Genomic DNA, 22,998 nt, shown 5'->3' on the forward strand with positions numbered 1-22,998 from the left:
CATATTGCCATAAAACACCTGGGGGAATCGGCAGCTCAAAGTTCAAAGTACATATGTCACCATATATAACACTGAGATTTATTTAATTGTGGGCATACTCAATAAATCTATAGAAGAATAACCATAACAGAATCAATGAAAGATTGCCCAACTAGGGTGTTCAGTCAGAGTGCAGAAGACAACAAACTGTGTAAATGCAAAAAGGAGAAATAATAAATCTTGAGAACATGAGAAGAAGAGTCCTTGAAAGTGAGTCCATTGGCTGTAGGAACATCTCAGTGACGGGGCAAGTGAAGTTGAGTGAAGTTATCCCCTTGGTTTCGAGCTTGTATGTCCTCTATGCTGATTCATCACCACCTTTGATTCAGTCTATGCCAGCAGTGTCGTCAGCAAACTTGAATATGGCACTGGAGCACTTGCATTTTAGTACTTCTAAGAGTAAGTGGGGGGGGGGTGGAATTGTGGATTACAAACTGTGTTTTCCCATTTAGCTTCTCAACCCTGTTAAAGTAGGCGTTAGCCATTCTTCCTGCATGTGTTGCACCATTTGATGTTCCACATTTTAATTGCCTAATCACTAATAGGAACAACAGGCTTGAGCTGGTGGAAGTAAAACTTGTGCACTGCTTTCACATGCTTTCTGTTCTATATTTTGTTAAGTAGGATATTGCCTGCATTCTTCCCTGAGGTACATGAAATCCACCTGAAAGGTGTATGCGGGTGCTTAATGTTCCAGGGTTTTGATGTTTTAGGGGAGGAGTTGCACTACTAATCAAGAACAATATCACAGCTACACTTCAAAGAAGTCTCAGCCAATGAATCAATATGTGTAGGACTCTAGAAATATTCAATCATTCTGCGACACAATTACAGCTTGGGGTGTTCTGGAGTTCAGAGCTTAATTCTGGCGCTGTTCTGTAAGGAGTCTCTCTATGTCCTTCCTATGGAATGCATGGGTTTTCCCTGGGTGCTCCAGTTTCCCCTCTCAGTTCAAAGCTGTACCGGGAAGGTGAATTAGTCATTGTAAATTGTCTTATGATAAGGTTAGGGGTAATCGGTTGTGGGGTGGCATGGCTGGAAGGGCCTACTCCTTGCTGTAACACTGAATAAATTCTGTTGCGGTTATGCTTTTGACTATCTAATAGTCACTGGGATATTGAGGAAAAGATGTAGACAGAATGGGGAAAGGCCAAATGGGGTGTGTTGCACTTTGAGAGATCAAATGCAAAGAGACATTACACAGTTAATGCCAGGTCCTTTAACAGTGTTGACGTGCAGATGGTTCCAAGTCTAGAGCTGCCTCAAAGTGGCTGCACAGATTGATAACCTGGTAAAGTAGGCACATATGCTTGCCTTCATAATTTGAGACATTGTGTTGAAGAGTCAGAAGGTTATAATGCAACTTTATAAAACTGCTTAGGCCTCGTTTGGAGTATTGCATTCAATTACAGTCACCCATTAAAGGAAGCATGTGGAGGCTTTGGAGAGGGTGTTGAAGAGATTTACCAGAATGCTACCTAGGATTAGAAGGCATGTGATATAGAGAGGTTGAACAAAACTTGGGCTGTTTTCTCCGGAGTGGCAGAGGCTGAGGTTTGTAAAAATTCTGAGGGGCATAGAGCTGGTATCTTTCCTGGGGATGTAATATCTAATACTAGAGAGCATGCATTTAAGGGGAAAATTCAAAGCAGATGTGCAGAGCGAGGTTCTTGCAGAAAGTGGTGGGTCCCTGGAGTGTGCTGCCTAGGGTGGTAGCGGAGTCAAATATGATAGAGGTGCTTAACAGGTTCATAGGCACAAGAATGTGCAGAGAATGGAGGGAAATGGACGTTGTGTAGGCAGCAGCGATTAGTGTAGTTAGGCATTCAATTAGTTTGGCACAACACCAAAGTGCTTGTGCTGTATTGTTATGTTCTAAGGGAATTAGAGCCAATAGGGACCAAAAAAAGTCTTTAAATAGGATTCAAGAAAAGATGAAGAACTATGAAGCATGTGCAGGCAAAAGAAATTAGTGTCATTCTGCTTAATAAATTTGGTACAAAATCATGGGTTGAAGGGCCTGATCCTGTGATGTACCTTTTTTTGTTCTGACATGCAAACTTTTAATCAAAAAGTCAGGGTCTTTCTTTCCCTGAGGAAGAATTTGGTGGACCAAGGCCCCCTCAATCTGATGGCACAAGGTAGGAAAACAGTTGGTCAAATGATGAAGCAACATCCTTATCTTTGCCACCTTTGGAAACTGTCAAGAATTTTCACTCTGCTAATTAGAAAAATAAAATAAAATAACTCCTTCAGCACTTTTGGAATTACTTTAAAAGTATATTACCCCAAACACGATTTTAAAATTGTGAAACCTTTTTGTATTTGACCCAGACCCTGACCCGGATCTGGGCCATACCCTCCAGATATCCAGACCTGCCTCCCGTTTTTTTCGCACTACCTTGCTTTCCCTTTTCTATTTTCTATTTATGATTTATAATTTAAAATTTTAATATTTACTATTGATTTGTACTCCAGGGAGCACGAAGAGCAGAATCAAATATCGCTGTGATGATTATACGCTCTGGTATCAATTGTTTGCCGACAATAAAGTATAAAGTATTTCTTCATTGCAGCTGTGAATCATAACGAAGTTTAAATTGCCTTGTGAAATTGATGGGAAATTTTTGTCAGACTGGGCTTCATGCGTGTAGCAGACTTGCTGACATTTCAAATAGTATAAGCTCTGAGTGGAATCATTGATATTTTTTGAGCATATTCTAACCTTGTGTTTCTACCAGGCCTTCTGGTTTTCAACATTATATTTTGGGCAGTGCATAGCATTTGGTTCCGTCATTTGAACAGTATTTGACTGGTAGAGTTTGATCCATCATTTCAGTTTTCACTGTGTTGATGATGAGCATATCTTTTTGGCAAATTTATTTGAAGTGTAAAACTTAAACTACAGCTTGAATGCTTGTGCTTTAGATTACTGGAGTTGGATTCAAGAAATAGATTGGCTCTATTATGTATATGTTGATCATCCTTGACTTCTTGATCTTTAGTTTGGCATTCTATTGAAATTGGTGTGAATCCATTTCTCTTAATTATGTGTCGCAATTAGTAATTAGGTTGTTGGTTATTTTCATTCTTCATTCTGTGATCTATTTCTGTTTAAAGGTGGCATGTGAATGAACTCATACACAATGATTTCTACACACACATCTGAAAATTCTGTCACACCCAGAGAAGTTAAACAGGTAAGGGGAAGTACATTAACTAATAAATAAGATACATGTCTGTTATTTCATTTGTAAAGGTTATTATTGATAAGTTGAATAAATGAACTAAATAACCCAAATGATATGATTTGTAGAATATTTCTTTTAGACTGAGTTGAACAGTTCCATCTTTTTTATCCCCTATAATAATGGATCAATGTGTCCAAGTGAAGCAGAAAATCACTTTTTACAACCTGAGAGCAGTGAGATGTTTTCACAAGAAATGTTTCACGCTGACTTGGCACCAGCTAGATGGTGGCGAGAGCATGTGACATTGGAGGATACATTTTGAAATCCTTACATCCTAGTGTACACATCAGTGTTTGGATAGTAAACTGTTGCAACTAGAAATGTTATTTTTCAATTTAAAAAAATAATTTTCTAAAATACTTGCTATACTTCAATCTATCTGATATACTTTTATTAATAGTAAAACAATTAATACATGCAAATAAGCAAAAGGACATCCTTTTTCCCTTTTAAAGTAAAGGTCCATAATTATTGTTACTACCTCATTAATCAGTGATAATCCCTGCTCAAAATTACTGTAGCATGCAAGAGATTTTTTTTTAGAAGATTATTGCCAATTTGGGCACATCTCTCAAAGCAGTTCACCAATCCTTCTCTAGACCTTTTCTATTCATGTACAGTGTGTTCCAAATCTCTTTTAAATGTTATAATTGTACTCTGCTCTGTCACTTCCACTGACAGCTTCCATATACCCACCTCTCTCTCTGTGGAAAAGCATGCCCCTCAGGTTCCCTTTAAATCTTACCTTAAATTTATGCAATCTAGTTTTAGACTAACCTGCCTGAGAAAATGATTCTGATCACCCATCTTATCTACTATCTTCATGATTTTATAAACCTCTTCGAGGTCACCCCTCAGCCTCAGGTGCTCCTGGGGAAACAGTTCCAGTCTCCTTATAACTCAATCTCACCAGGGTAATGTCCCTGTGAATATTTTCTGTACTTCCTCTTAATCATATGCTTCCTTTTACATGTTGTCTCATTTTTTGTACTCGATGCACCCTTCTGGTAATTTTGAGCAGGGATTGATCTGATAAGGATAAGCAGTCTATGATGTTTCACTTTCATTAACCCAAGGTTACAAGCAGTATTGCTTTAGGGCTGTTTCTTCCAGCCTTCTGAACAAGCTTTTGTTTTGTTTTGTCCAACTAAGACTGGTTTAAAATAGTCTAATCAGGTCATCTAAACTCTGGACTCAGGCAATCAGATCACAAGCTGTTCCTTCTGCATGCCTGCCACTCTACATGATAAACAGCTTCTTATCTGAGAATGTTCTCAGGTTTAGCAGATCATTAGCAGAAACTCTTTGTGTCCACGTTCAACTACTCTGATTAAGTTATCCCAGAGCAAGAACCAGTTCACCAAATAGTTCACAAAATGGCAATGGCAAGAACAGTTTCACAAAATGGCCACCTCCATTCCTGCAACCACATGGTAAGAGCAAAGACTTCTGCTTTGTCTGTTTCCACTGCCCTTGCCTCATTCCTGTTCACTGATTTGTAGGTTGCAGATTTGGCCAGAGAGAACTGCAATTCATTCTTTGGTGGTCTTGATTTTGAGTGCAAAGTTGTTGTTTCAATACCACTCTACCAGCTGATACTTCGCTGCTGTATGCCTCCTCAGCACCATATGTGATTCTGCCAGCACCAGATGCCCTTCTTTAATAAAAGCAGAATAGTAATCTATTTTATTTTAATTAGAGTACAGCTTGGAATATGCTCTTCCAGCCCTTCGAGCCACGCTGCCAGCAACCTACCGATTTAACCCTAGACTAATCACGGGACAATTTGCAATGACCAATTAACCTACTAACTGGTGCGTCTTTGGATTGTGGGAGGAAACTGGAGCACCCGGAGGAAACCCATGCAATCCACAGGGAGAATATACAAAGTCCTTAAAGACAACGCGGGGATTAAACTGCAAACTCTGATGCCTCGAGCTGTAATAGCATTATGCTAACTCCTATGCTATTATGGCATTAAGGCACATATTACCCTCTCTCCAGTCTTCTAGTACCTCTCCCAGGGCCCCAGCAATTTCTTTCCTGGCTTCCCACAGTGTTTTAAGATGCAGTAGGTAATGCCCTGTGGATTTACCCACCTTTAAGTGTCTCAACCCGCCAAGGCTGTCTCTTTCATAATTTCCAGGGCATCAGTATTTTCTTTCCTGAATTCCTTGTTTCCATGACCTTTCCCATAGTAAATATAGACAAGAGGTATGATTGAAGACTTCATCCTTGTATTTTAACAATGATTCTAATGAGATATACTCCTTTCCCAGTTACCCTTTTGGTTCTTAATATATAACCTCTCAGGGTTTTCCTTTGTCTGCTAATGATATCTCGTGGCCTTTTTGCCCTTCTTGTTTCCTTCTTAATTGTGTCCTTGCATCTTTTGTACTCCAGGGATTTGCTTGATTCCAACTGATACCTGACATGCCTGGTATGTGGTTTTTGCAGTTTTGCTTTGGTGTGGATGCTATAATGATTTTCTCGAAATCATTCTGCCATTTTATTTTAGGATGAGCTGTGAGTGAACAACCAATTGCTGACTGTGATGTTAGATTCGTGGCTCTTGTGTATGATTTTTTTGAAATAGAACTAAGTAACTTTGTGTTTTCAGCGAATAAAGAAAAAACTGGCCCATTCCCTGAAGTGCTTACAGAAGCGGTATGTAAATACGGACAGTGTCGTAACCAGTGATGATTGCGATGCAAATCTGCTGTGCTGTGTCATGGAATCGATATTTGTGCATGGATTGAAATCGAAGCACATTAAAACAAATGGAGGAAAGCAAGGGCAGAGAAGCGGTCGAGCTCCTCTTCCACAGCCTGTCTTTTGGACTCTGCTTAAAACGGTCACTCACCAGTAAGTTGCTGCAATTTTGTTCCAGCACTTAACTCAAAATTGAATGCAAATTTTATGTGAGTTTTGGTCCTCATTGGTTTAAAAGCACCGAGTAATTATGTACAATTTTTCTTGATTTCTATTACATGATGTTACTTATTTTTTAGGTTTTTAACTATCCTAATTTTGTGCATAATTAGCTTTCAAGATATAGTTGGGGGCTGAGCACAAAATTGGTTTGTGGGAAGTGTATTTGTTTGTTTTTGGTAGCTGCTGAATTGTAATCAATAGGGTGCAGAATTGGTTCAAGCCAATCATTTTCTGACATTTGGGAAGCAAAGGCTAAGGCAACAAATTAGAACTGAATAAGCTTTTGTTAAGGTTCCTTTTTTTCCTGTCTTACTGTACCTACTGTAGTAAATGGCAGTTGTGTGTTCTTTATGCCAGATGTTGGAGTCCTGGGAGACCCAGAGTCTCCCAGGGAACTACATCTGCGTGAAGTGTATCCAGCTGCAGCTCCTTGAAGACAATGTTGGAGATCTGGAGCAGCAGCTGGATGACCTTCGACTTGTATGGAAAAGTGAGGAGATAATTGATCAGAGCTACAGGAGGTGAGTAGCTGGGTTACTGTCAGGAGAAATGGAAATGTAAATAGGCAGTTAGTGCAGAGCACCCCTGCTCTGAGCCTGTACTTGCTGGAATTTAGAAGGATGAGGGGGAATCTCATGGAAACCTTCTGAATGTTGAGGGGCTTGAACATGGTAGATGTGGAGGCCAGGTCATTGGGTGTATTTAAGGCAGAGCTTGATAGGTTCTTGATTGGACATGGAATCAAAGGTTACAGGGAGAAGGCTGAGGAGGGGATAAAAAGGATTAGTCATGATTGAATGGCGGAGCAGACTTGATGGGACAAATGGCCTAATTCTGCTCCTATGTCTTATGCTCTTGTGGTCTCTTATGAAATACGTCCAAAACTGTTGTGCCTATTTGCTTTGACATCTTTTCTCCCTTAGCACCATCATAAACTATTAAAATATTCAGTAGAATGTTTTTATCTCGAGCTAGGTTCAGAAGTAGGGCACGTGATTATTATTTTTGATAACCACTTCCATTTGAAATCTGTCAGTGATTTATTCTGGTGTGAATGTGACTCATTATGTGATCTTGAGATGTGTTCCTAAGCTGCTTTGTTATTTAAACAATTGTATGCTTACTCACCTCGATGAACCATTTAGTGCTTAATCAGTGACTCTTATTTACCATAAGACATAGGAGCAGAATTAGGCCATTTGGCCCATCGAGTCCATTTACAGGACTTAAGTACTAATACACAAGTATTAAAATTTTTTTTGGAAAACTCATTGTATTATATATTGTGCATGTAATTGTTATGAAAATAATTCACCACTTCATTTTTTGGCATTGTTAGCCATAGAGTAGGTACTGCATGGTGTTTATTGGTGTAAATTTAACAGTTTCTCATCATCCCTACTAGAGCATAGGCCACTGACATCAGCTCGCCAGAGTCCTCTGTCCTAGGCCAGTCTTTTAAGTTTTACCAGGTGTAGCCCATCTTGGTGTGTCCTTCCTCTCCTAGGGATGAGGTTTTTGGAGCTTATGTTGGCATTTCTGTAGCATTGGGTTTTACAGGATGGAGTTGCTAACCGCATGGTGAACCCTCTTCCTTTTACAGCTGGGCTTGGGACCACCCATGCCGGATTTGCCTGATTGTAGCTTTAATATTTAATATTTTATTTTAGAGAAATGGCATTTTCTTTGTTCATTAAATAAAATGGGATAGATGTGCGATTGATTTTTTTTCTTCTTGCATCTTTTTAATATACCACTCACTGGTTTTATGTGCCATTTAATTTTGAACAATGAATAATTCAAGCTAGTTATATTAATTTTCATTTAGTGTATTGTGGAGCAGATTATCCAAACAATTTTATACAAGTCTGCTAACACAGAAGATAACAGTAACAAGCAGCCCTTTTCCTTGCATATTATGTATAAATGCAGAAATCAGGAATCGAATTTTGGCTTCAAAAGAGCCAAAACAACTTCTGAACAACTTCCTTGCAGGAGCAATCCCCACCCTAGGTTTTCCACACGCAAATCCCAGCATGAGAAGGAGCTAGAGCAAGTCTATCCTACAGACATGGAGAACAAAATTGGCAACCAGTTAAGTTGTGCTATTTTGCTCAGCCAGCTGTCAGTGCTTTGAAAATTTTTGAATGTTTCTGAATGGTTTACACTTTAAGAAATCATGCTTAATCATGTTATACTTGGAAAAATCATGACAATTTTTTTAAACCCAAATTTAAAACTATGTAAATAATTTGGAAAAAAATGTAAATAAATTCCCATCACCCCCACTGTCATTTCTATCTATTGAAATTAATCAAATTATTGTTCCAGAGGTAAGTCTAAACCAGTTCAACAGTTTAATTAAAGGGGATTGGTTGGGTTTATGCTCGACTTCTGAAATTTATGAAGAGTTGAATATCAGAGTATAATCAGCAAAACTCTCAAATTTACTGAAAGTACTAATACTTATGTTCATGCAACAGAGCTGTTCACTTCCCTTGAAATCATCGACCATCTTTTGTGTGCATTGCTCACTAGTTACCACTTGCTGCACTGGGACTTCTGAGCTCTGTACAGGAATCCTGAACTTTGTGACTGCAGGGAATTGCTGATGCTACTCTAGAAAATCTGAGCCATTGTTATTTGGCAAGAGTGATGTTAGGATTTTTTTTTTAAGCTCTAACTGCAAATTTGTTTGCAATTATATTTTCAAATACTGATTCTATTTTTTAAAAATTATCTTGCAGCGATGTTGTGACAGAGCTGGAACAGTTGAACTTTATTAACACTGATGTTGGACGGTGTCGGGCATGGGTGAGACTTGCACTTAATGATGGCTTGATGGAGTGTTACTTAGTGTCCCTGCTTCGTGAGAAGGACAGCTTAAATGACTTCTATCATCCTGTGGCCTTGCTTCTGGATTCAGAAGACAGTGAAGTTCTACTGAGCTATCTGCAAGGTCTGTCATCTCTTTCATTTACTTTGTCTTATAAATCAGCTGTGCTAAATGAATGGACTGCCACTCCCCTTGCATTGGCTGGCTTATGCTCCAGCCCAGAACTGTCAGAAGCCATATCGCCAAACTTTAATGAAGGAAGAAGGAAAAGCTCTTGGGATTCAGTGTCTCAGTCATCTGGTTCTGATATAATTGAAGTGACTCATACCAGTTCCACAGCTATGCACAGCAGCCACCAGCTGGGCAAACTAAAATCTGCATCCTCTACATTAAGTTTGGAGACAACTGGATCATCCCAGCTTTCTTCCAGTCTGAGCTCTGACAGTCTCCTTCAGTCCAATGGAATGAAAAGTCCTGACCAAACTACTGAGGAATTGTGGTCATGTGATACAGACAAAGGCATTGCAAGTGCTGAGAGCTCCAGCAAATCTCTGCATGTGTAAGTTTCACTTTTTTCTTTTATGTCTCATTGCTGTACTTTATGCCATTTTCTTTTCACTTATAAAACAAGTTAGGTTGACAGCCAGAAAAAGAGAATGATGCAGTTCTGCAGCTCAAGCTGCATCTGCGGGAAAAGAAGCAGAATTGGCATTTTAGATATTAAATCATTCCAGCATTGAGCTATCAAGTAAATACTTCCAGTATTTCCAGAATTTTTTTTATTTTGGTCAGATTGTCATTTAAAAAATCTAAGGAATTTTACACTGTATTCTCTGGAAGATTAACTTTGTGGATACTATCATATTTAAAAAATATTAAATTGGCAATTTATTTGTCAGAAATGAAGTTTATTTTGGTCCATAAGGATTGTGGTGTAGGACTTGTGACAGTTGATTTTGGGTGCTAGTTATGTCAGTTGACAGCTCAAACGCCATCGAATTCAAGACTTAGTCATGTGGTTTTATCAGCATGTTTCCCATACAAACATAGAAATAAAAGCTGAAAATGACCACAGTGACCTTTTGAGCCAGCTCCACCATTCAGTACACTTGTGTCCAATCCTGTGTCTTGTCCACTTTGCTCGCTGGTTTCCCATATTAACTGATTCCCCTGGTGTCTTAAAAAGTCAAGATGGCTCTTAATAAATGAGCAATGAACATTCAGAAGTCCCTAGTACTGTAGTATAGAAAATTACAAAGGTTTTCAACCCTCAGTTCAATCCTCAGACTTCTGTTTTTATCTTGCTCCTTGCTCTTTATCCTGATATTATGCATCACAGTTTTAGATTCTGCATCAGAGGCAGCAGTTTCTTACTGCTTTTTGGTGTCTCAGACAACTTGTCATTATTTCCTACCCTGGATTGTCAACATTTTACCTTTGACTTAACTAGAAAAATCTGTAACTTAATAGTGATATACAGGATCTGAGTGTTTTTCATGGGATCCATCAAGGATTTTGAATCGATTAAAAACACATTTCAGAATTGTTTATACTTTGAGCTTTTTTTGTTTGGGAGTTCATCATTTGGACATTCCATTCATGATAGTCACCTAACTTTTGATCATTGTTTTTAAAAGTTGTACTAGGTTACAAGTTGTCTCCTTTCTTGGTATAGCAAAATAACTGAAGTTTGCCTTTGAAGTTCAGGCTTTACTTTGTACAGTACATTAGGGCCCATTCCTTGCACTTAGATAACATTGGCTTGATTCCAGTTTTTTAAAAATAAAACAGTGTGTGGCACATTCTGAAAATGGTGAATTCATTTTGTAAATTGTGCTGTTGAAAACCCAGTTCTACCCTAGCTCAACCTAATCTCATGTTGATTCACACGTATAACACTTTCTCTTGTTACTCTTCTCTAGAGTATAGGATTTCCCTGTGTTGATACATTTTCCTTGGACTTTAGCAGAATGAGAGGTGATCTCAATGAAATATACAGTATAAGATTTTTGTTGAATCTCAACAGGAGATATTGAGAAGCTGTGAATCAAGAGGTAGTGATAATGTTTGGTTAAGCAGAAATCCTTCAGAAGTTAGAAATTTTATTTTGTAAACCTGTATTTCAGGAAATTTTCTTGTAAATGTTTGATCACTATTTGTGAATGCTGAAAGAATTGAGGTAGAAAATCAATTCTGTCATATTGATTTATGAACCAGTTAAGGGGATATTATAGTCGTCCTCTGCTTGTGTTTCTTGTTTTATGCCTCATTACAATTTAATCTATTTCGATCTTGAACTCTATGCTCCTTACATGGTGTGACTTGTGCAGTGTTTTGGCCTTAATTTATACCCAAATTGGTGATGATAAATCTCTCATGTTGCTTCCTAAGAGAGGATTGGAGTCATGAAGATAATTTGATGCTATTTTCTTGTTTTCCCCTCTTACCAGTTTGTCTTGCAGTCAAGGCCAGTTTTTCATCTGTTGGTGATGCTTTTGTTCAAAATAAGTAGAAAACAAGGCCCTTAAACTTGTTGCATAAATGAATTGCATTGTCTAGATATGTGCTCTGTTCAGACCATTTGAGTCTGTCTAAGGCACAGGTCAATTTCCCTGTTATAGCTGAGATAGGCAAAGAGTTGCTCATTTTTCTTTCTCTTAAAAAAAGTCTTCGCATGCATAATATGTGTCAAGACAGTGTAGGAAAGTTAATATAACATTAAGTAAACATTGCCTATCAATCATCACTGCAGTGCATTAAACAATGTCCATGCTGGCTTGGTATTTTAGCTTGCAGTTCTCGTCACTGTCTTTTCAATGTGAAAATTATGCATTAATGCTGTTTAAGACAAGTTTTGACATGAGCGACCATTTGTAATGAAAGGCCTACCCATTGTTTGTAGTTGGGAGCTTAACATCCAAGGATACAGATTGTATCGATAGGACAGACAGATGGGGGTGGGGTGTCTCTGTTGATAAAAAATTAAATCAAATCATTAAAAAGAGGTAACATAGGATCGGAAGATGTTTAATTGCTGTGGGTAGAGTTAAGAAATTGCAAGGGTAAAAAAATCCTGATGGGAGTTATATACAGGCTTCCAAACAGTAGTCAGGATGTTGAATATAAATTTCAACGGGAAATAAAAAAAGGAATGTCAAAAGGGCAATGTTATGATTGTATCGGGAGATTTCCATATGCAGGTTGATTGGGAAAATCAGGTTGGTGCTGGATCCCAAGAGAGGGAATTTGTAGAATGCTCATGAGATGACTTTTTAGAACAGCTTGTGATTGAGCCCATGAAGGAAAAGACAATTCTGGATTGGGTGTTGTGTAATGAACCAGATTTGATTAGGGAGCTTAAGGTAAAGGAGACAGTGATCATAATATGATATAATTCACCCTACAGTTTGGGAGGGAGAAGGTAAAATCAGATGTATCAGTATTACAGTGGAGTAAAGAGAGTTACAGAGACGTGAGAGAAGAGCTGACCAAAGTTGATTGGAAGGGGACACTAGCAGGGATGATGGCAGAACAGTAATGGGTGGAATTTCTGGGGACAATTCGGAAAGCACAGTATAGATGTATGCCAAAGTGTTCTAAAGGGAGGATGAGGCAACTGAGGGTAACGAGCGAAGTTAAGGACAGCATAAAAGCAAAAAAGAGGTCATTTAATATAGCAATAATTAGTGGGAAGTTAGATGATTAGGAAGCCTTTTAAAAACTAGTAGAAAACGATTAAAAACCATAAGGAGAAAAAAAATTTATTACGAAGGTAAACAATCCAAAAAAAATCAGAGGATCCCAAAAATGTTTTGAGATATACTGTATAAAGAGTAAAGGAGAGGTGAATGTGGGTATTGGACCACTGGAAAATAATGCTAGTGAGGTAATGGGGGACAAAATTGACGGATGAATATAATAAGTGTTTTGCATGAGTCTCTGCTGTGGGAGATGCTAGAAGAATGGGCAGAAATACGTTTAGGTGCTATTCTAAGGAGAAGGTACTTGGGAAGCTGTAAGGTCTGAAGGTAAGTAGGTCACCTGGACTGGATAGACAACACCCTAAAGTTTTGAGAGTGGTAGCTGAAGAGATTGTGGATATATTAGTAATGATCTTTCAAGAATCTACTAGATTGTGAAATTGCAAAAGTCACTCAACACTTTTAAGAAGGGAAGGAGGCAGGAGGAAGGACATTATAGGCCAGTTAGCCTGACCTCAGTGGTTGGGAAGATGTTGGAGTCCGTTATTAAGGAAGAGGTTTCAGGGTACTTGGAGACATATGATAATATAGGCGAAAGTCAGCACGGTTTCCTTAAGGGGAAATCTTGCTTCACAAATCTGTTGGAATTCTTTGGGAAAATAACAGGCAGGGTAGATGAAGGAGAGTCAGCGGATAATGTTTACTTGGATTTTCAAGAGGCCTTTGAAAAGATGCTGTGCATAAACCTGCTGAGCAAATTAAGAGCCCATGGTATTACAGGAAAGATGCTAGCATGGATCGAAGATTGGCTGACTACCAGGAGGCAAAGAGTGGGAATAAAGGGGGCTTTTCATTGATTCCCAGTGTCAAATGGTGTTCTGCAGGAGTTGATGTTGGGACCGCCGCTTTTCGAGTTGTATGTCAATGATTTGGATGACAGAATTGATGGCTTTGTGGCCATGTTTGCAGATGATACAAAGATCGGTGAAGGGGCAGATAGTGTTGAAGCAGGATGTCTGTAGAAGGGCAAATTGGAGGAACAGGCAAAGCAGTGGCAGCTGGAATGTAGGTAGGGAAGTGTATGGTCATGCACTTTGGTAGAAGGAGTAAAGGTATAGATTATTTCTAAATGGGGAGAAAAATTAAAAATCAAAAGGACATGGGAGTTCTTGTGCAAGATCCTCTAAAGGTTAACTTGAGTCAGTGGTAAGGAAGGCAAATGCAGTGTTGGTATTCATTACGAGAGCACTAGAATATAAGAACAAGGATGTGATGCTGAGGCTTTATAAGTCATTGGTGATACCGCACTAGCATTATGTGCAATTTTGGGCCCCTCATCAAAAAAAGTTGTGTGCTGGTATTGGAGAGAGTCCACAGGGGGCTCGTGAGAATGATTTCAGGTATGCTTGGGCTAACATAGAAGGAATATTTGTACTTGTAGAAGTTTAGAAAAAAGTTGGGGAGGGGTGGGAGAGGAATCTCATTGAAACTATTTGAATATTGAAAGGCCTAGATAGAGTGGATTTGAAGAGGATGTTTCCTATAGTGGGGGAGTCTAGGACCAGAGGACATTTTCCTTCTAACTTTATTTTTCATAAAGTACTCTTCTACCTTTCCTTAATAATCAATAGTTAGGTTGTCGTCATACTGGCAGATGAGGCTCATCAGCTGTGGTTGGCAGCTCATCTAGGAGAAGGAAATCTGATCACAAACCTCCGCTGCCTTGTGGCTGTATCCACTCATGGGGAAGGCTTTGGGAGTAAACTCCAAGGGGAAAAATCTGGAGCTGGAGTCTCTAAGGCAGTCCTACATTGAGTTTAATGTTGACTGGCAACTGCTGCAACACTGCTGGTACCAAACTGTATCGGTTTCTGCCATTCCTTTGGGTTCATCAGATGCGTGGACAGGGGGAGCTGCTACATGGCAACAGCTTGCTCTCCATATCTTACTTCCCAGGTTTGTGTATCTCGATAGCCAGGACACAATATCCATGATCGGCTCTGACTGACGGAGGCTTCAGACGTTGTACTGAAATATTATAAAAATGCAGTTCTTATCGTTTTGTGTACTTCCCTTTTTGTTGCTCTTCATCTATTTAGAACATTTATATCTCAGATCTGCCTTTCAGCGAAATGTTTTTTTTCTTTCAGGATCTTTGTACTGCTTCTGCTTTCTCTTTTCTGAAGTGGTGTGAAAGTGGAAGTAGATTGCAAAATCAGCTGTGATCTTAATGAACTCCATAATTGGCTCACCTGCTATTGGTTTTGAGGTACTTCAAACTAATCTTGAGGCACTACAGATAGTCTTCATTCAACGACAACTTGTGGGGAAGTGCAGGTTGCAGCACCAACTGCCAAACGTGGCCTTTATTGAACTTGCCAAAAGCTTTGGTTCTGTCAGCAGGGAGAGACTGTGAAGCATGATATTCAAATTCAACAGAAGTTTGTCTGCGTCTTAAATTTGTGTTGTAATAACATGCAAACCATGGCCCTAACTAGTTCCCCAACATAACCAATCTATAAAGATTTGTATTGAGCAAAGCTGCTTTAATCCCCACTAACTCGGTGGTAGAGCAAGCTGGACCAGAACAACTTACTGTAATTCTACACACATGCCACTCGGGGGCAGGCTATATATGGACACCTTGGGAAAGGCAAACTTGTGTAGCACAGGTCGATGGATACGATTAAATATTCCTGTTTCAGCCTGATACAGCTGAGAATCAAAACTGCTTCCAAGGTCTGTACAGTTAATAAAGATGTTTTAATGCGATTGAATAAGCTATCACTGCCTGTCGAGTCTCTCAAAAGCAGAAGTGGAGGTGTATGCCTCATAATCATCTCCTCTTGGTACACAAATGTGTCAGTGCTGTCCCAGTTCTGCTAACCAGATCTGGAATATCTCGGAATTAAGTGCAGTCCATTTTACCTGAAGCGAGAGATTTCTGTGATCATTTCAATAGCGGTGTACAATCCACCTCAGGCCAATGTCAAACAGGCTGTATATTATCTGAACAATGGGGTTAACATACACAAAACAGCACACCCTGACAACTTCATCATTTTGAGGGATTTTAACCAGGCCAGCCTGAAAAAGTCACTAAATAGTTACCATCAACAAATCACTTGTCGTACCCGAGGAAACAACACACTGGATCACTGTTACATCGCCATCAAGAATGCCAACTGTGCTATTCCATGCCCTCACTTCGGGAAGTCTGATTACCTGGCTGTACTTCTACTCCCTGAGTATAGGCAGAGACTGAAGACTGCGGCACCAGTAGTAAGGACCAAGAAGGTATGGACAAGGGAAGCATAGGAACACTTACAGGACTGCTTTGAATTGGTGGACTGAATCTGGATGAGTATGCAGCAGTTGTTACCAAATTCATTAAAATCTGTATGGATGAGTGTGTGCCTATGAAAACTTGCTGTATATTCCCAAGCCAAAAGCCGTGGTTGAATCAGGAGGTATATTGTCTGCTCAGGGCTAGATCTGTGGCACAGAAGTCTGGTGGCCCAGGTCTGTCTTGCGGAGAAAGCCGGTTAAGACTTGCGGAGGGCTATCTCAAGAGCGAAGGAACAGTTTTGAGTGAGGTTGGGGGTGACATTGGATGTATGTCAACCTTGGCAGAGTTTGCAAGACATTACTTCTTACAAAGCGAAACCCAATAGCGTGAATGGCAGCAATGCTTCACTACCAATGAGCTCAACACCTTCTATGCACGCTTTGAAGGGGAGAATATAACTACAGGTGTGAAAATCCCTCCTGCTCCTGGTGACTGTCATTTCTGTCTCTGAGACCGATGTTAGGCTGTCTTTAAGGTGGGTGAACCCTCATGGAGTACCTGGTAAGGCTCTGAAAACTTGTGCCAACCAACTGGCAGGAGTATTCAAGGACATTTTCAACCACTCACTGCTACGGCTAGAAGCTCCGCCTGCTTTAAAAAAGGCAACAATTATACCAGTGTCCAAGAAGAGTAGTGTGAGCTGCTTTAATGACTATCGCCCGGTAGCACTCACATCTACGGTGATGAAGTGCTTTGAGAGGTTGGTCATGACTAGACTGAACTCCTGCCTCAGCAAGGACCTGGACCCATTGCAATTTGCTTATCGCCACAATAGCTCAACGGTAGACACAATCTCGAGGGGCTCTTCACATGGTCTTAGATCACCTGGACAATACAAATACCTATATGAGGACAACAGCTATATTTCATTGGAGATTTGAAGAGTTTCAGTTGGTCACCTAAAACAGTTGAACTTCTATAGACGTACTTACTATGCAGAGCACTCTGACAGGCTGCATCATTGTCTGCTACAGCACAGGACCGAAAGAAGCTACAGAAAGTTGTAAAATTAGTCAGCTCCATCTTGGGTACTAGCCTCACATAGTATCCAAGACAACTTAAAGGAGTGGTGCCTCAAAGGTGATATTCATTATTAAGGATCCCTATCACCCAGGGCATGTCCTCTTATTGTTATTGTCAGGAAGAAGGTACAGAAGCCTTAAGGTACACACTCAGTGATTCGGGAATAGCTTCTTCCCCTCTGCTATATGATTCCTAAATGGGCATTGAACCCTTGAACACTACCCCAATTTTTTCTTTTTTAAAATGTTATTTCTGTTTTGCATTATTTTTAGTCTATTCAATATATATAGATATATGTGGATTATATACTGTAATTGATTTACTTGGTTACTGATTGATTTTTTTTCTTTCTATATTATCAAGTGTTGTACTGTTGCTGCTAAGTTAACAAATTTCTCAAAACGTGAAATAAACCTGATTCTGATTATTACTGAGTGAACTTTTCATCTTTACAACTTGTCACCAACTTGTTTTGTGCTGGGTTAGAGTCCTTTACAGGGAGAAACTGTGCACTCTTTTTGACACAATGGTTGAGCTATAGCACATCGACTATAGCAAACGTTCATGTTCAGATGCTGAGTAGAAGTCATCCAACCTGCCTCTGATGGACAATGCCAACCAAGTAAAGTTGCTGTCAAAACGCTGGAAAATGTGGACCACTTACCTGACCTCTGGCGCCACCTCTCTGTGAAGGCACCGTCATCTTCAGTACACTAGCATAACTTTTGGTTGACTGGGGGAGTTGTTTATATATCAAGATCTCAAATGTTTGCTATAGGTTATTTTTAACTGGCATGAATATGGTTGCTATTTTCTGTGATTTTGTGCGCTTCTATTATTCTTGTATGGTTCCCCTTGAGCTTCCTAATTTAGTTTTTACCTCGTACTTGTGTGTGCCCTGGCTCTTGACCATCTGCTAACAGAAACTACTTCTGTATTAATGAAAATGTTAGTCCATCATTTTGCATAACGCTGTCAAAATTCCATAGCTGCTTTTGCCCTTTAAAGAACAGCCCCAGGTTCTCAAGACTAACCTTATTGGATAAATATTCTTGTAAATTTTTCCTGCATCCTTGAGTCTATACTACTTGTGTGTGGTAAACAGAATTGGACACAGTTCTCTACTCGTGGTCTGACTTGATTTCTAATAGTTCAACAATGCCCACTATATAAGGAGTGAGGTCCAATATGCTTTTCATGGTTGACCTTTTAAAAAGAAAGCTGTTGAGATCCATGCAGATGTCAATGCACTGAGTGCAAAGATGCCTCTGCAGTTTGAGGAAGAACAATATTAGCAGAAGTCTTTTACCCTTTTTAAAATTTAGATAGATTTTGAAGTAACTGAATGCATAAAGGGTAGTAGTTACTATCTGGAGAATAGATTCCGAACAAGGTTGTATAGTGCTGTTTGTGTGGCTCCTTTTGCTCCATTTTAAGTTATTTGACTAATTCCTATTTTTCTGTCTGTTTAAAGGACACCAGATGAACTTGGAGAGGATCAAACTCCAGTTTCCTTGAGTTGCGATGTCTCAATTACTATATCTCAGCCTGAGTTATCCCCATTGCCTCCAGCACATGATATTTCATTGAATACTCAGTCAGATGAATCGGTCGTTGACCAACATGCATGTGATGAGAAAACAAATATACAGACTATAGAAAACTATTCACAAACTGAATGCCCTGCCTCCACCCATGTTTTAGCTTTGCACCATCCCGTGACTGCTAATGGATCGCAGCCTGAAAATGACACTAAAACTGTCCCTCCTTTCAGTGTTGAGTTGCTAAACCCTGCATGTTCTGAAAAATGGTCTGATGTCAACTCTGAGAGAGCTTTGCAATCCGTAGCATGCCGGGACCGGGAAGTAAAAGCTGACCATATTGATACTGAAGCTGTGGATCAAGTTTCTGTGGTGAGAAAAGCTGCTGATGTAACAGGCGAAGAGGATACATTGAATGTTACCAATAATCACTTGACTGAACCAGGAGATAATAATGTGAGTCAGTTTGTTTAGTGTGCTATAATTCTGGCAGTTGTCCAATTTTATAGTTGTATCCAGGCAAGGTAAAATGATCTAATGCGGGTGATGTTTCTATTGATTTTCAATATTTGAAATACTTCTTTGTAGCTGTAGTGCTATTGCACAGCATGTAGATAAATTTTAAATAGAACTGTATATTTAATGGGCAGAGTTGAAACCACAGAAGTTGTAGGTTGCAATTTGGATCATTTTCTGGCTTGGTGGAGGAGAGCAATACTTAAGCAACGAATCAGAGTAGATGTTTCTTCCCCTCCCCCAACCCAATCTGTGTTATTTTATCAACTTGAGCTACTTCAAGGTTCTTAATCACAGTGTATCTGAAAATGGAAAGATGAAAAGATCAAGGACAAGAGAAAGTATTCCCAAAATAATTATTCTTTTTATTTGTAAAGCTTGAAAGATAAGCCTAAAACTTTTGGAAACTGTCTGTTTAAAATGTTATTGTTGCAGAATCACCCCAACATTTTGGGGGTTTCTGTACACCAGAAACAAGATAGTGAACTTATTTGATTGGCACCCCAAAATTATACTGTACAATAACTCTCACAAAATGCAGGAGGAACTCAGCAGGCCAGGCAGCATCTATGGAAAAAAGCACAGTCGACGTTTTGGGCCAAACCCCTTCCTCAAAGCTGTTTAGACATCGCATCCTAAACTTGTTGCTTCTCCCACTCTGAAACATTGGCGTCAATTTAGTGAGAATACCAGCATGACGTTATCAGATGAGACTGGGCCAGAATAACCTTATCTATAAAACAAGTGGAAAAACTTGAAAACATGGCAGCACTGTACACCTCCTTTGCTATCTGTCAAAACTGACAATCATTTTGAATATCCTAACATTTTGAGATCTTTCTGAATACCCCTGACATTTGGAAGCATTTAAAATGAATAATCTTTTATTGAAATAGTCTGATTAGTTTTGTTTTTGTCATTTGTTCACACCAATCTATCAGAAATCGCTTTAAAGTTTGATAATGTTGAGTAATCTTATTTATACAAGACATTTTTTAAATGTTCTTAATGCAGAACACAATCAGATTAAAGATAAACTACTATGGAAAAGATTATTCATTTAAAGCAGGATATTTTAAAAGTTTGCAATGACATGCAAACTTAATTTTGACCCACCAGTAGATTCTTTTGTACCTTTATACTCACTTTGCAATGCATCTTGAAATTAGTTTGAAACCAATTTTATGAAGTCATCTCTCCCCCCCCCCCCAATTTCTATTCCCCCATTCTGACCTCTTACCTCTTCCCTCACCTCCCCTGGTGCCCCTCCTCCTTCCCAACTCCCACGGCCCTATCTCCTTTCCTATCAGACTCCTTCTCCAGTCACCTTTCACACCACTTGGCTTCACCTATCACCTTCTTGCTATCCTCCTTCACCTCACTCCACCTTGTTATTCTGGTGAATGCCCTCTTCCTTCCCAATCCTGAAGAAGGGTCTTGGCCAAAAACGTCGACTGTTTGCGCTTTTCCATGCCTGATCTGAGTTCCTCCAGCATTTTGTGTGTGTAACTTATTTAATAATTTTATGTTAAGTTACAGAAGTGCTCCTTTATGTAACAATTCTTTGCAAACACAAACTTGGCTTTTTCAGAAGCTAAGTAGCTGGATATCAGATGATGATATTTGCAAACCTTCTCCACACGAAGTGCTCCCACAAAGCACAGGGGAAAGTTCAGTCGAATGTTCTGCCAACACAGCATCAAGGAATGAAAGCAGCACTTCAGTAAATGAAAATGGACGAGCAGCTTCCAATTTCTCGCAGAATAAATGTGTTCAAGAGGAAACATCCTTTAAAGTGACCCATCGCCGAAAGACAGGTAGGAATGATTTAGCAGAGAGATTGCAACCAAATAATATTTAATTTGACATTTTCATCATTTGATCGAAAAAGTTGCAAGATTTAAGCAACCAGAAATATTTTGTTCAGAGTCTGTGAGTGGACTAGCTAAACAATCAGTTGATCCAGGCTCTTTCTGTATTGAGTTATAGAAAAGTACAGCACAGAAGCAGGCCCTTCAGCGCATTCAATCCATGCCAAACCATTAAATTGCCTACTCCCATCAACCTACACCAGAACTATAGCCCTCCATACTCCTAGCATCTGTGTTACTATCCAAACTTTTCTTAGATGTTGAAATCAAGCTTGCATACACCACTTGCGCTGGCAGCTGATTCACACGCTCATGACCCTCTGAGTGAAGAAGTTTCCCCTCATGTTCTCCTCAAACTTTTCAGCTTTTACCCTAATCCATGACCTTCAGTTGTCCCACTCAACCTCAATGGAAAAAGCCTACTTGTATTTACCCCTTATAATTATGTATATCTCTATCAAATCTCCCCTCAATCTTCTACATACTATATTACTGGATAAATACTTAGTCACCAAGACAGCTGGCATTGAAGACTCAAGAGTTAAGCATCTTGCTCATTTGCAGTCCTTTGCTCAATGAAGATTCCAGCACCATGCAATAAGAGACTACCGTAATCTTATTAAATAAATCTTTGAACTCATTAATATACCCAATATCAACATCTTTACACCAAAGCATATGTTACTAAAAATTAGAGCTTAGAGTATATCTAATAATAATGATTTGAAAAACATATGGTTTATGCCTTTAACAAAGTTCTAATTTAACCAGCTTTTGGGATGGCAGCAGGAATATTTTGGAGAATGCTTTTCTATTCACTGTTTACAGTTTATGCACATTACAAATTTCTGGTAAATCCGTTTAGTATTGCCTTGCATCTGCTCTTATAGCAAAACAAAGAGCTGTACTTTTCATGAGGTTTGGATGTCCTAATATGTAGTGCAGCATATAGTCACGCTTCTAATATAATAAGTGTAATGAGCAGTTTCTACAAGAGCTAGGTTTCCAAAACAACTATGTGATGATAACCAGGTAATATTCCCTAGAATTGCTTGATGAATAAATAAAGGCTAAAAAGCCAGAGAGATTCTCCTTTACTGCGGTTCTAGTATGGGAACTTATACAGCCCCAAGAAGTTACAGGCTCACCCCATCTTCCTGTCGCCTAACAGTGATGGGGCTCCTCTTGTCCTTACCACCCAATTAGCCTCCGCATCAAAGACATCATCCTCCGCAACTTCCGCCATCTTCAAGGGGAACCTACCACCAAACATAACTTTACCTCCCCACTCGACCTCTCCGCTTTCTGCAGGGATCGCTCCCTCTGTGATTCCCTTGCCCATTTGTCCCTCCCCAATAATTCCCCACACAGAACTTATCCCTTCAAGTGGTCTAAGTGCTACACCTGCCCATCCACCACCTCCTTCACCTCCACTCAGGGCCCCAAACTGTTCTGCCAGGCAAGGCAACACTTCATCTGCAAATCTGCTAGGGTCGCCTATTGTGGCCAGAGCTCCCGAAGCGGTTTCCTCTGCATTGATGAGACCCATTGTAAATTGAGGGACCACTTCGTCAAGCGGCTCTGCTCCATCTCCCAAAAGTGGAGCTTCCCAATGACGAAACGTTTTAATTCTGATTCCCATTCCCGTTCTGACAAGTTGTGCCAAGATAAGACCACCCTCAGTGTGGAGGAGGAACACATGATATTCCATCTGGGTAGCCTCCAACCTGATGGCATGAATATCAATTTCTCTTTCCATTTAAAAAAATCCCTCTTCCTCCCCTCTTCTTCTATTCCCCACTTTGGCCTCTTACCTCTCCTCACCTGCCTATCACCTCCTGGTCCCCTCCACCTTCCCTTTCTATTATGATCCACTCCCCTGTCCTATCCGATTCCTTCATCTCCAGCCTTTTATCTTTCCTACCCCCCTGACTTCA

The 22,998-nt window shown here is 39.7% G+C and overlaps 1 protein-coding gene across 5 annotated transcripts in view; it reads left to right on the forward strand.

Annotated features, from left to right (window-relative positions):
• The window catches only part of plekhm1 (pleckstrin homology domain containing, family M (with RUN domain) member 1), a 64,990-nt gene that overhangs the window by 5,087 nt on the left and 36,905 nt on the right, over nt 1-22,998 (forward strand). For all 5 annotated transcript variants that reach the window (XR_010016601.1, XR_010016602.1, XM_063038084.1 and 2 more), the window contains 5 exons: nt 3,160-3,239; nt 5,911-6,155; nt 8,972-9,619; nt 18,608-19,130; nt 20,782-21,007. Coding sequence is in view for 3 of the 5 variants with exons in the window: in XM_063038084.1 (XP_062894154.1) it covers nt 3,171-3,239; nt 5,911-6,155; nt 8,972-9,619; nt 18,608-19,130; nt 20,782-21,007 (1,711 nt within the window). In the remaining 2 variants the exon portion in view is untranslated. The remainder of the gene's footprint in view (nt 1-3,159; nt 3,240-5,910; nt 6,156-8,971; nt 9,620-18,607; nt 19,131-20,781; nt 21,008-22,998) is intronic.

The sequence above is a fragment of the Mobula hypostoma genome, chromosome X1 (assembly GCF_963921235.1).
Source record: "Mobula hypostoma chromosome X1, sMobHyp1.1, whole genome shotgun sequence".
NCBI lineage: Eukaryota > Metazoa > Chordata > Chondrichthyes > Myliobatiformes > Myliobatidae > Mobula > Mobula hypostoma.